Genomic DNA, 12,573 nt, shown 5'->3' on the forward strand with positions numbered 1-12,573 from the left:
CAAGCCCCCGCCTCGAGCACCAAGTGGGACAGAACCCCCACCAAGGAACAGACCCACACCGAGAGAAACAGTGTCTACACCAAAGGGAGAAACGCATGAGGCGGATACACTCGGACGGCAATGGGGAGGGAGGGTGGGCAGCGCTGTTACAATGGGATGGAGGGAGGGGTCCCTCCCACCCCCAGCGTCTTTTCTCCATTTCTTCTCAATCTTGGTTGGAAGCAGTCACCCTGGAGTCTTGGGAACAAGTCCCTGTACTACCCTTCGGACCCCATTTTCTCAAGTCCTGCCTGGGCCGTGCCTCCCCAGCTCCCGTCATGTTCTGCTCCCCCAGGAGGCCAGGGGAGGGGGCAGAGCGAGTGTATGCGGCTCAGAGAGGACAAAGCTGGGAAGGCCCAGGCCAGAGGCCGTTACCGTGGGGGGATCGGGGGGAGATGGAACCCCAGCCCCTCTGGGCGCACAGATCTGCATGGGAAATCCAGGATGACAAGTCAGCTGAGGAGACGGGCTTGGGGCAGGAAGGGGGAGCGAGAGGAACAGCGTCCTCTGGGTGTGTGGTCCACAGGACTGGAAGCTGGGGTTCAAGATGCCCTCAAGTTGGGGTGAGGGCTACATACGGGAAAGATGACAGGCAGCCAAAAACGTATCACCAATAAGGGCCAAGGGTGAACTAACAGGTTAAGTTTGGATTCAGGGGTTCTGAATTCTTATCCCCAAAAAAGGGACTGGGGGTTCCCAGTGTCATCCCTGGAAACAGAGGTTCAGGTTGGCTCTGAGGAGTCAATTTACAGTAGCAGGACAGGAGCTGGATTCAGGATCAGAGGTTACCTCCTAGAAGCTGGGGCTCTGGGGGTTGGGTAAGTCACCAACCTGGAAGTGGGGGTCAGTATCACTTTCCCCAATTTGCTGCAACAGCTCCCCACTGGCCTGGCCCACGTTCCCAGCTGCTTGCAGCAGGTTCTGACGGGGCTGTGGAGAGTGAACACCGGTCAGAAGCTGCCTAATCCCTGCCCACATGTCCACGGGTCCTACACGCCCATGGGTCTCACCCTTCCATCCCGCAACATGGACCACCCCCTCCTCCTTGGGCTCAAACCCTCCCCTCTCCCTAGTGCCAACCCCTGGCCCCTGACCTCGGCACTGGCCGGCTGGGCACTGCGCAGCAGTTCTGACACCGCCCCCGCCAGGCCCTTCGCTGCCTGCAGCAGGGGCCGGCCACTGCCACCTTCGTCCTCCAGCAGGGCAGCCAGCAGCTTCACGCCACGGGACATCTCCGTCAGGTTGGAGGAGATTGTGGTGACTGCACAGCCCACTGCGGTGTAGTCTGTCTCGGCAGGGTCCCCTGGGGGGAGAAGGAAGAAGAGGCCAGTCACAGGCAGTTAGTCACACACACGTCCTGAGAGAGACGTACACACGAAGTCCCTTCCGTGAGTCAAGGTGCAGTCACACCGAGCCAGTCACACTCACGCTTGCACATGCTCGCCCTCCCCTCCGCCACCGCACACAGAGGGCTGGGCATCCAGCCTACCTGCTGTCAGGTTCACCACGGAGGCAGTACCGGCTGTGATGGCGTCTACCTGGGAGTGGATTTCATGCTTTGATTCATCCATCTTGTTCTTACGCCAGGCCTTCGAGGCCTGAGAGAAAAGAGGAACAAACCTCAGGATCTGCTCTGCTGCAGTTAATCCCAACCCTGCTCCTTGGAGTCCCAGCTTCAGCACCATCGGCCTCTCCTCCATCCCATACTCACAGCATCCTGGCCCAGAGGGGGCAGAGTGTCAAAGTCATCCAGAGTGGCCTGGGCAGCCTGCACAGCTTGCATGCTGGAGTTGATGGTTCCAGTGAGTGCCTGCTGGGCTGACGTCTATGAGTCAAAGAGAGAAGTAACAGGGAACATTTAGAGGAGAGAGAAGGCAAAAGAGAGCCTGAGGCCGAGAAGGAGACAAATAGGGACACGGGAAAGACTGCCGAACTCCTGGCTAGGCCCAGCCAAGGGGGGCTAGGCCCGGAATCATGGCGGCAGTGGGGGCACTCTTACCAAAGGAGGCATGTGTCCTCGGTGCATCTGGCCACTGGTAATCTGCTGCTGGGCAGGTGGCATGCTGCCCACCTGGAAATTCTCAGGACCAGAGGCTCCGGAGCGCATGATGGCCGGCAGGGCCACGGAGCCATGCTCCACCTTCCCCACCCGGTTACACTGCTGCTGAAGGACTGTTGACCTAGAGAGGGGACGTACGGGGAGCACTCCGAGGACCTCCTCCTCTCATCCCTTCCCACCCCGCTCTACAGCCTCCGCACGTCCTATGGTCTGGGCGGTGCGTGAGGTCTCACCACAGCCTGCGACTGGTTAGAGGCATCCTAAGGACTCCCCACCTCCCACAGTCCTTGGGGGTTCTGCCTTGCCTTCCCTGCCCAAGGGATGGGGTCAGCCCAGTTCCCCTCGTACTTCTTGGGGGACACCGAGTCCTCCAGCATAGTAGACTCCTCATCTCCTTCCAGTCCAAAGTGATCCTTGCTTTTTTTCTGTAGGGAGAAAAAAAGAACAAGAGTTAAAGAAGACGGAAGTGGGAAAGGCAGCCTTTTCATTCCGCAGTCAGCCATCTTCCGGAACTTGGGTCCCCCTTTCTAAAGGACCGGCTTGGGGACAAGGTAAGGGAGGAGAAGGAGAAGGTGGGGGTCAGGCAGTGCTCACCTTCTTAAGGATGATATCGATGTAGCCAGCAATGAGCTGTGCGATCTGCTCCCCCTCGGTTGTCTGCACCGAGTAGTAGCCATCTTGGTAGTCCCCGAAATCCTAGGGGGACAAGGTGGGGACTCAGTGGGAAAGCCTGAATCCACCCAGGATGGGAAAGGGTGGGGCGGGAGCCCAAGGTCGAGTTGATGAGGGGCGCTTCCCCACCCCGTGCCAAGAGCCTCTAGGACAACAGCCTTTCTTCAATCTCCTATTTCTTTATTTTCCTTGGAGGGAAATATTTTATTTCCGAGGAGTGCTCTTTATGCTACAGTTTCAAATGTGTGGCATTTAGGAAATCTCTCTTCTCTCACCCTGAATTGGGAGGACACATTTATCATTTATCATTAAATGACCATAGTTAAGGATTAGTACTAGTACCCAAAATGGAAAAACCACCTTTACTAATTTCCCTTCTCAGTGGGGCACTTCCTCAAGGTGGGATGTTTTCAATTCATAATGCCAAAACATAAAGCTAGAGGAGGGAACTACTGTAAGGAGCTGTTGCTGAAAGAGGGGAGGCTTATTTTTCTTTCTGCCACCTTTTTCTTCCCTCTCCCCAAGTTTCCTGTGATCTCAGCTTGCTGGTTACAGTTTTGTTCTGTTGATTTAAAAAAAAATGTTTCATTTAAGCTTTCCTCATTCTCCAGGAGAGTTTCCCCTCTATTCTAATCTCCACGTTCCTGCAATAGTTCCAAAGTTTTCCTTTTTTCTGGAGTTGCATTCAGTGCACCTACCCCTGAGCAGGGGTGCGGGGGAGACCTCTGTGGCTGCCCCTTCTCTGAAAACTCCAAAGCCCTTTCTCCCCCGAGACCCCAGCTCACCAGGGTGAAGCTCTTGGGAGAGGCAGCCCAGCGTTTGATGTTGGTGAGGTTCCACTCCTGGATCACCTCTTTGGTCTTCTCGTCCACTCGCATCACACACTCCTTAGTGATGCCCAGAAGCCTGGGCACCAACTTGTTTTTTCCTTTCATCTTTTCCTGTAGGGCAGAGGTTGTCATTGGTGTTATTGGTCAGGGGATCAGATCCAGACCACAGTGGGGTGCTGAGGTGGGCAGGGGTGAACCAGGGTGTCTATGGATGGACCTGGGACAAGGCTATGTTAGGATAAAGGGAAAAGGAAGGAAAATGCAGGGTAAGGAGGGAAGTGATGGTGAAGAACTGACAAAGGGGCAAGTTTTCACAAGGAAGAGAATGAGATTCTTGGGGAACAACGGGAAATGTGACTGGGGGCAGGGTTAGAGACTCAGAGAGGAAAGGGTAAGAGTGGAAGTAAGGGCGGGCAGAGAGAAGTATCCGTAACCCACCTTGACCAGGAAGAAGGAGACGCCGTACGTCTTGAGGGAACGGGCTAGCTTCACATAGCGTACCTTGGCCTCGATCTCACTCATCTGTCCACAGTTCTTGTGTGCCTTCGAGTATGAAATGGGGAAACATTTAGCAAAATGTGGGGAGGATGATATCGCAGATGAGGAGTTAAGTTGGGATGTGAACTATGATGGGAGAGCATGATGGGAACAGAGGAAAAGTTAGGGGGATGCAGGCTATAAAAAATGAGAAGGTGAGGGGATGGGGCTGATAAAGGATATGCAGAAGCAATTATTCAAGAAGCGAAGGATACAGTTAAGGAACTTGCAGACATTCTGTAGACGCGAATGGATGGTTAGGAAGTAGAAGGTCAAATACAAGGCCTTTTGGGCTGGGGATAACACCTTCCGTCTGTACGAAGATATATACTCTTCACAGTAATTTAGGCATACCACCTCGTTTCATTCCCCTATCGATCCTACTCAGGGAAGATAGTTATCCCACGTTAGAGATAAAGAAAAGAAAACAAGATTACTGAACTGAGTTCCACAGCAGAGCAGTGTGCAGGTGAAGACCAGAAGCCCAGGTTTTCTGCTTTCTCAGTGCAGGAGGGGTGGGAGAACAGCTTGGAGGGTGGAAGCAAAGTAGGGGTGATAAGGAGGGGGCGGGGGTCCATTCAGTCAGTAGGATTAAGCAGCAAAGCTCCCGGGTCATCCCAAACACTTTCCCCATCCCCATTCACCTGGAAGATCTTACGCTCTCCCTTCTGCTTCACATACTCCTTGGGCAGGAAGTCCTTCAGGCTACACCAGAAAAGGGAGGGTCAGCATGTAGTGGACAGCATCAGGGCTATGTGGGCCATGGACTGTGGGCCTAGGGTTGTAAGGAAATGTCTAGGAGAGTGTTATCTTTGGGGAGAAAGAAGACTCAAGGGACTAGAGTCTGGATTGTCCCTGAAATCGAGATGACTTCATACTAACTCTTGAATACAGCCTGTGTCCCTCCTTACAGGGAAAGAGACTAAGGGAACTTGAGTTGGAGGCTCATTCCTTCAGGAAAAGAGGGTCGAGAGCACAATTTTAGGGGACCAAGGGCAGAAGGAGCTCACGAGAAGGATGACCATGCTTGTAGGAAGCTGAGAAAGCCACACCAAACTGTAGATATTCTGAGAAACACCAGTGGCTGAGACCTGTGAGACTTTGGAAATCTGATGTTCCCTGTGACGAAAATGTACTTTCCCTCTGGCTATTGCAGTACAATTCTTCAGAGCATCTCAGAAAAGTTACATGCTCACTTCAGAGGTAGGGGGCAGGGGCAGGGATTCTGGACTACATTTATATTCCACATGAGGCCAGGGAGGAGACAAATGGACGATGGATGCTGAAAAGGTACCCATATGGGTCAGACCCTGGGACCTGAGAAGAGGAAACAGGGGAGGAGGACTGGGATGGAGACAGGCCCGTTGTGCTGGGGCCACAGTGGCAGGGAGTCCTGGGCCCTGCCAGGGTATGGGATGAGGGTCACTCACTCGAGGAAACCAGCCTTGTGCTTCTGCTCATTGTGGGGCCCAAACTGGATCTGGCATTGGAAGCCAGCGAACTCACAGGCCTTGTCGAAGGAGACAGGGTGGGAGCCATTCAGGATGTCATCTCGTGCCTGCAGAGCACAGCAAAAGGAGGCGAATGTTGTCTGGGGTACAGAGATACCCCCACTGCGCTTCTGCCTCTCTCCCTACCACCCCATGCCAGGCAAGTCCTTTCCCTACCTGCACATAGAGAAGGTTCAGCTGGACAGGGTCCCGGGAGTCCACATTCTGGTCTGAGTAGAAGAACTTCCTCCGGAGCAGAAGCGTCTCGTGCTCCTCCACTCCCTGTTCCCTCAGCGTCCGGCCATGGTCCAGCCAGTTCACTGGGACACAGAGAGTCCCCTCAATGTCAAGCCCCTAGAGCCCCTATGCCATCTAATCTCTGGCTTTTTGTTTGTTTCTTCATTTCCTACCCTCTCTCACCAATATGTTAAGTTCCGTGAGTGTAGGACTTTGTTTTACTACAGATGCATCCCCAGTGTTTAAACAGTGCCTTGCAAAAGCAAGTATTCAGTAAATAACACAGAAATGGCTGCCCCTGCCACCCTGCTTGTTTCGAATGCCCTCTTCTGTCCCTTTCTGCTTACGCTCGTCATCTGTGTGCAATTTCTGCTTTAGTTTCTCCATCTTCTTTTCATCTCGCAGCAGTGTCTTGTCCTTTCGTAAGGTCCCTGTCACCTCCTCCTTCTTCTCTTCCATGAGCTCTCGAACCAGTGAATATTCATCATGGTTGGTGATGCCTGGGGGAGGGGGTGGGTTGGCAGCATCCCAGGCACTGCAGCCAGGTCTTCCGGCAGAGCTGGGGCCTCCCCCTGAGCCTCCGGCCCCACTAGCCCCTTACCAATGCGGGCACAGATGGTCATGAGCATGTCAGTGACGGTCTTAGAGTCGTCCACCATGACAGTCTTCACAGTGCCATCCAGCATACGGATCTTCAAGGGCCTCTGTTTCTTCCTGTACTCCATGGTGTCCTATTGGGGCAGGAATAGGAGGCAGGGGCCCACTTTAAGCTAAAGGTATTACTTCCTTTTCAGGCAGCCAGAGGCGGGAGGAAAGTAGATTACTAAAAGGAAGACTATGGTGGCTCGCTCGAAAGCAGGGTATTATGACTGCCTGTAATAGAAAGAAGGCATGGGGGAGGTCAGAGACGACAGATGCGGGTGCTGAAAATAGGAAGTGGAAGGAGGGAAGTGACGGAAGAGGATATTGGTGGTCCTTGATGAAGTCATACTCACCCCATTTCGGAGCATGTAGTAATCCAAAGCTTTCCCGGCCTCCAGCCATATACCCTTTTTGGGGTCATCGTCTGACAGAAATAGCCCAAAGTCGCTGGCTAAAAGAGAGGATGGATCACCTCAGACTTATAAGGACCCCAATGTGGCTGAATGGCTGCACCACTGCCCCTTATTATTTTCTCAGTGATCTGGGGCCTAAAGGGGAGGGAGGGAACCAAGGAGCACAGACCTGAGAGATGAAAAGCCTTGGGGGACAAGAAAGTCATCCCCCAAGGCCAAGAGCCTGGGAATGAGAAGGGACCAAGGACTCCCGCCTCAGCCATCTGGGTAGTCAGACTCACGAGGGCCAGACAGGGCCTCTGGGATCCGCTCACGGATGATGCGACAGGCGTCATACACCATGGTAGACGGCTCGAACTGCATCGTCTTTACCACATTCCCAATGCTGATCTTCAGCGAAAGTGCAACCATGGTGGCGGCTTCTCCTCTCCAGCCTGGCTATACCTGACGTGTGGCATCAGGGCATTAGAATACACCCTTGTTGGAGGAGAGGAGGCCCCCCAGATGGAGGCCCAGGAAAGGGAGTCACCAAAGCAGATAGCGGTGAAGTTGGTTTTGTTTTATTTAATAATTTTAAAGAATGAAAGATGAGTTGCATCAGATGGATGCCTAACGTGTCTAAGACACCTGAAGGAGAGGCTAGTCTGCAAGGTACAAAAGCAGGTCTGAAACGCAGTGTTACCCGAGGACACCGCCCCGCCCCCAGCACTGGAATCTGTGCCTCCCTTTTTTCTTCCAAGTGTTTCTCTCTTACCCTTGTCCCTGCTCACCTCCTTTCCCAGCCCCGCCTCTGCCCTGTTTTCATCCTTCCTGGTTCAGTCTTCTTCCCTCTGTCTCTTACTATACCCTGCTGGCTTCTTCCTGTCTGGAATTTTCAGAGCTCTGCCCTGACTCATCATATGATCTTCCCTCTCACAGCTTTAGCCTCCTCCTCTGCAGAATGAAGACGTTATATTAGATAATCCCCAAGGGCTCTTGAGACCTGCAAACACTGTCTCTAGCTAGTTCGGCAGGGAGGCCAAACACTTGCTGTTCAATCCATCCAGGCCCGCTTGTCTCAGCTTTCCTCTAACCTGACGTGCTGGGGGCCTCCCAGAGGAGCTTGGCCCATGTTTGGTTTCCCAGCAGTCAAGCTAGAATCATGATTTTCTAACCCAAAAGGATCTCAGAAGTGATCTAATCAACTCTTTAATTTTGCTGAAGGGGAATCAGACCGTGTGTGTGTGTGTGTGTGTGTGTGTGTGTCTGTGTGTGTGTGTCTGTGTGTGTGTGTGTGTCTCTGTGTGTGTGTGTGTGTGTGTTTCAAAGCAGGTCAGAGAAAGAGCCCAGCCCTTCTAACTCAGTCCTTGCTCCTTCTAAGTCACCAAGTTACTACCCAGTTCTCACTGTAACTCCTCCTAGGCTCTCTCATCTTCAGTCAGTCCTTCTGAAACTCTGCCCTCCACCTCAGCTGCCTCTCCTGACGGTATTTGCATTGCGGCCGGGGACACCAGGCTCACCGAGCCCTCCCGGCACCACCTCTCGGTGGAGGCGGCAGGCAGTGCAGAGTGTGCCATACCCCACGTCTGCCTAGCAGCTGATGATGTGACCCAGCTCCGCACAGAGATTGGTGCCTCTTACCTAAGAGACTGAGCAAATCTAGGCTGCCCACTGCCCTCTCTACAAACTGCTAGCCCCAAAGGGGAGAAAGCAGACTAGAGAGAAGGCTGGAAGCAGAGGTGGGGGTGTTAGGAAACAGTAGCTGAGGATCAGGGAACTTGGCAAGGGGTATGTTTTTGGAGGGTGAAGAGATTAGGAGGGATTGAAAATCTAGGTAGAAACAGGAGGCGGGAGGCAGATGTGGGAAAGGTCTGGACCAGGGATATGATAGACAATTTCTAACCTTATAAATAGTACAGAGTCTCAAAAAAGCAACAGCCACAGCTCGTCCTCTATCGTTACTCCCAAGAGCGGACTCTCCCAGTCTCCCCACTACTAGGTTTCTACTCCCCTCCCCATTCCTGGAGCACCTCTCCCCATAGCTGGACAGACCTGGCTGTTGGGTCGCTGGAAGGTCTGCGAAGCTGAGGGCACACTGAAAAGACCTTAGACCCTAAGCTGAAATTGCATGTCTCCCCCCATTTCCTCCGGACATATGGACACCCCCTTCTTCCTCAAGCACGGAAACCTCTGGTGAGACCCCGATAAGGGAGTTGAGTCATGGCTACCCTCACTTTCAGGCTGGTCCTCAGTGGACATCCACATGGCTACAAGAGGGTGAGGGAGGAAAGGGAACTGAGCGAGTTGGGGGCGATGATAGCACAGAACCAGGCCCCTGGAAGTATGGGGAGAAGCTATCCAATTCCTGTTCCGGCCTGAGAACTTTGCTCCCCTTTCTATCATGTTTTATGGAACAGCAACAATGCCCCCCCTCCGTGTCCCCCTCCCAGAGAACTCCTCCTCCCTCAAGACATTCCTGAGATACATTCCAGAGGAGTTGGGCAATTGTGTGGGGGGGGAATAGAGGACAGGAGGTCAAATCCCAGCAAGGAATGGAATGTAAATGTACTGGGGGTAAGGAATTTGGGGTACATAGAGAATACAGTCAGAGCAGGTACCCACAAAGGGAGCTGCAGAAAGACAGGGAGTTACACAGAGGGACAAAGGGAGAGAGAAAGCTGAAGACAGAGTCAGAATGTAAGAGGGCTGGGGGAGTAACACTCAGTCTGTTACCAAATTTGGCCTCTGAGTCTGTAACCGCTGAGAGGGAGGGGAGGGTTGTGGGTGAGACTGACATATCCGGCCTCAGGCTGCTGGAGGCTCATTTAGGGCTGGACTGGGCAGCTGAAGGGCTGGACCTGACTTCCCCCAGCATGACCCTTCCCCACCTACATCCAGATCCATGCATATTCTTTCTCCCTAGATGTACCCCAGCCTATGCAGAGAGCTCTTTCCCACAAAGCTACTTACACAGTCTCTACATACACATTATCTCAAACACACAGCCCTACACAGATCCATCACTACCACGTCATCTTCCCATGGACTCCACCCCACACACACAGCTGGGACGTACAAATACACCTCTATCGGCAAGCACACAGCACTCGGCCCCAGCACCTCTCCTCTCATTATACAGACATTCTCCTTCCATCCATCCAGTGAGCATTTTCGAGGGCGTGTTATGGGAAGGCCTTGGGCCAAACTCTCAGTGGCGGGTAAGCCCTAGCCTCTGCCCTCAATGGGCTCCTGGTCAGCAGAGTGGATGAGCTACATACAAAGTTACAGAAGGCAGGATGTGGTAAGAACCAGGTGGTATGTGCTCACAGGAGAGATCCCTTTAGGTCAGGGAAGGGGGACTAAAATGTCTTCACGAAAAGTGTCATTTGAAGTTAGGATTTAAAAAAATAAAGATAATAAAAAATAACAATGATCTATCTTTTATTGACTATATGTCAATTTCTTTGTGTACATAATTTCATTTAATCCTTACAGCAACCCTGCAAGGTAGGTGTCGGTATTTCCATTTTTACAGATTAGGAAACTGAGGCTCAAAGAAGTTAAGCACTTGTTTAAGTATTTAACTTGAACAAGTCACACAGCTAATAAGTCACACAAACGAATAAGTTGTGAAGCCAGGATCCAAACCCAGGTCTCTGACTCCGAAGCCCAAGCTCTCTCCACTATTCCAGCCAGCCGGAGATGAGTCAGGGGTGGCATTCCAGGCAGAGAGAATAGCATAAGCAAAGGTGGAGAAGCAGAAAATCACAGAGGGGCATTCAGGGAAGTGAGGAGGCAGGCTGGTTGAAGCACAGGGTACCTGCAAGTGAGCAGTGATGGGGAAGTCAAGGTTAGGGTGGAAAGGCAGGGGAGAACTCGGCAGGAGTATGCGGAATTTCACCTACCGGAGGGCAACAGGAGGCAAAGGGAGGCTTTGATCAGAGAAGGGGCATAATCAGAACTAAACTTTAGGAAAATAACTCTGGCATCTACCTTGGAGATTGGTTGTAAAGACACTGCATTAGCCCAAGTGGGAGGTAATGAAGCCAGAGTTAGAATGGTGGAGAGGAGGACATCACTCATTACAAATTTTAAGAGGGAGAACTGACAGGAGCTGATGACAGTCTGTCCTCAGGAACCAAGGCCCAAAGTCAGGCTGGGGTCCCATTGCTTCACGTCATCAGTAGGCACTCAGAGTGGCTGGGAGAGCTTGAGTTTAGGCAAGGAACTGGGAAAGGGGGAAAGAAAGGAGCAGATGGAGCTGAGAATGTGAAGATGAGGCTGCAGTTAGGGGATGTGGTTAGCAGCCAGGTAGGGGCAGAAGGGATGGGGTTAGTGACTCTATCAGGCTGGAAATGGGGAAGACAAAGTGTAAAGAAAGACTGGGAAGGTAACAGTAGGAAAAATACATCTATAGTTAGTCACTGGATCAGGCTGGGGGAAGAGGAAGAATAATTATGTGGATGGTGGCTAAGACAGGGAATGATGGAGTGAGGTCAGAGGCCAAGTCAGGCTGCAAGAGGTTGAGAAGAGATGTGTTAAGTGGCTAAATTAGGCTACATTAGTGGGATGGGGGGGAGAGTGAAGGGACGTTGGCAGTGTCTAAGTAAAGATGGAGTTCAGGGGAATGGGATGCAGCCAGTGGCCGGGTCAGGCTGGGTAGGGGATAGTGTTGTGGTCAGTGGCAAGGTCAGGCTGGGAGTGAAATGGGGGTGTGGTCAGTGGCCTGGCTGGGCGTGGGATCAGCAAGATCCAGTTTCCTCTTTGGGTCTCATTTCCTCTTTTCTCTTGGGGCAGTGGGGGAAGGGGATCTATAACTAGACCAAGAAATTAAGGAGGCTTAGAATCAGGGAATGGCACATAGCAGGACCGTAAAGACCTGGCAGTAGTGTTGGACTGGTGGTGGGGTATTCAGCAGATGACCAGGAGGTATGCACTTGAATGAGTGGGTGAAAATGGTGGGAGAGTGCTTTAAGATGATGGGAAAGCTCAGATTTGCACGAGAGAAGGATGTGCGGATTCAGGGGTGGGAAGGGAGGCAGAATTGACACTGAGAACGGATGGTAAGGTGAACAACACAGGAGCATTAAAGGCAAGGGAAGTATTCTGTAAGTGGGTAGGCCTGAAGGGTGTGAAATGCAGGGCCAGGGAGGAGAGTTGGAGCGGAAGGTTTAATATCCAGGGAATGAGGGAAGACGGAGGCAGTAGGGCTGAACTTTCAGAGGATTAAGCCATCCCCTTCTCCCGTGGGAGCAGTTTCCTTGGTCTGCTTCCCCCTTAATCACCATCCCGTCTCCCCTAGGCAGTCCCCCACTTGTTACTAAGCCTTGTACACCTCCTGAGTCTCTAACCCTTTCCCACCTCCTGTCTTTTAAACAGCATGGTCCAGGAACCCCTGCCCCTCAACTGTGGTGGTCACAGCAAGAGCCCTAGGCTTAGACAGTAGAATGAAGCTGGAATCCCAGAGGCTTGCAATTCTAGCTGAAGCCCAGAACCCTTGCCTGAAATTAGTTTGTCATTTCTCTGGGCCAAAGAAGCCCCTGTGACTACAGAGGCATAAGAGCCCTCCCCGCAAAACAAGGGCATCTACTTACTGCCAATCTCTTAAATTTACCTGCCCGAGGTCAACCACCCTGACCTCAACTACAACACCGAGAACTGCCCGAGATTCCTAA

At 52.4% G+C, this 12,573-nt stretch overlaps 1 protein-coding gene across 2 annotated transcripts in view; it reads right to left on the reverse strand.

Annotated features, from left to right (window-relative positions):
* TLN1 (talin 1) overlaps positions 1-12,573 on the reverse strand; it is a 32,234-nt gene that overhangs the window by 18,600 nt on the left and 1,061 nt on the right. Inside the window, exons 2-18 of one of the 2 annotated variants that reach the window (XM_029202550.1) lie at positions 7,201-7,363; positions 6,860-6,957; positions 6,466-6,595; positions 6,212-6,364; positions 5,805-5,947; positions 5,568-5,695; positions 4,782-4,842; positions 4,039-4,143; positions 3,556-3,711; positions 2,693-2,794; positions 2,447-2,523; positions 2,039-2,219; positions 1,751-1,864; positions 1,529-1,637; positions 1,134-1,342; positions 871-969; positions 415-465 (exon numbers count right to left, since the gene is read on the reverse strand). In XM_029202550.1, the coding sequence (XP_029058383.1) occupies positions 415-465; positions 871-969; positions 1,134-1,342; positions 1,529-1,637; positions 1,751-1,864; positions 2,039-2,219; positions 2,447-2,523; positions 2,693-2,794; positions 3,556-3,711; positions 4,039-4,143; positions 4,782-4,842; positions 5,568-5,695; positions 5,805-5,947; positions 6,212-6,364; positions 6,466-6,595; positions 6,860-6,957; positions 7,201-7,330 (2,046 nt within the window). In that variant the 5' untranslated portion in view covers positions 7,331-7,363. The remainder of the gene's footprint in view (positions 1-414; positions 466-870; positions 970-1,133; positions 1,343-1,528; positions 1,638-1,750; positions 1,865-2,038; positions 2,220-2,446; positions 2,524-2,692; positions 2,795-3,555; positions 3,712-4,038; positions 4,144-4,781; positions 4,843-5,567; positions 5,696-5,804; positions 5,948-6,211; positions 6,365-6,465; positions 6,596-6,859; positions 6,958-7,200; positions 7,364-12,573) is intronic. The other variant, XM_029202551.1, reaches the window with a different exon arrangement.

This window comes from Monodon monoceros, unplaced genomic scaffold (genome assembly GCF_005190385.1).
Source record: "Monodon monoceros isolate NGI ecotype Baffin Bay Population unplaced genomic scaffold, NGI_Narwhal_1 Super_Scaffold_5, whole genome shotgun sequence".
NCBI classification, from domain to species: Eukaryota; Metazoa; Chordata; class Mammalia; order Artiodactyla; family Monodontidae; genus Monodon; species Monodon monoceros.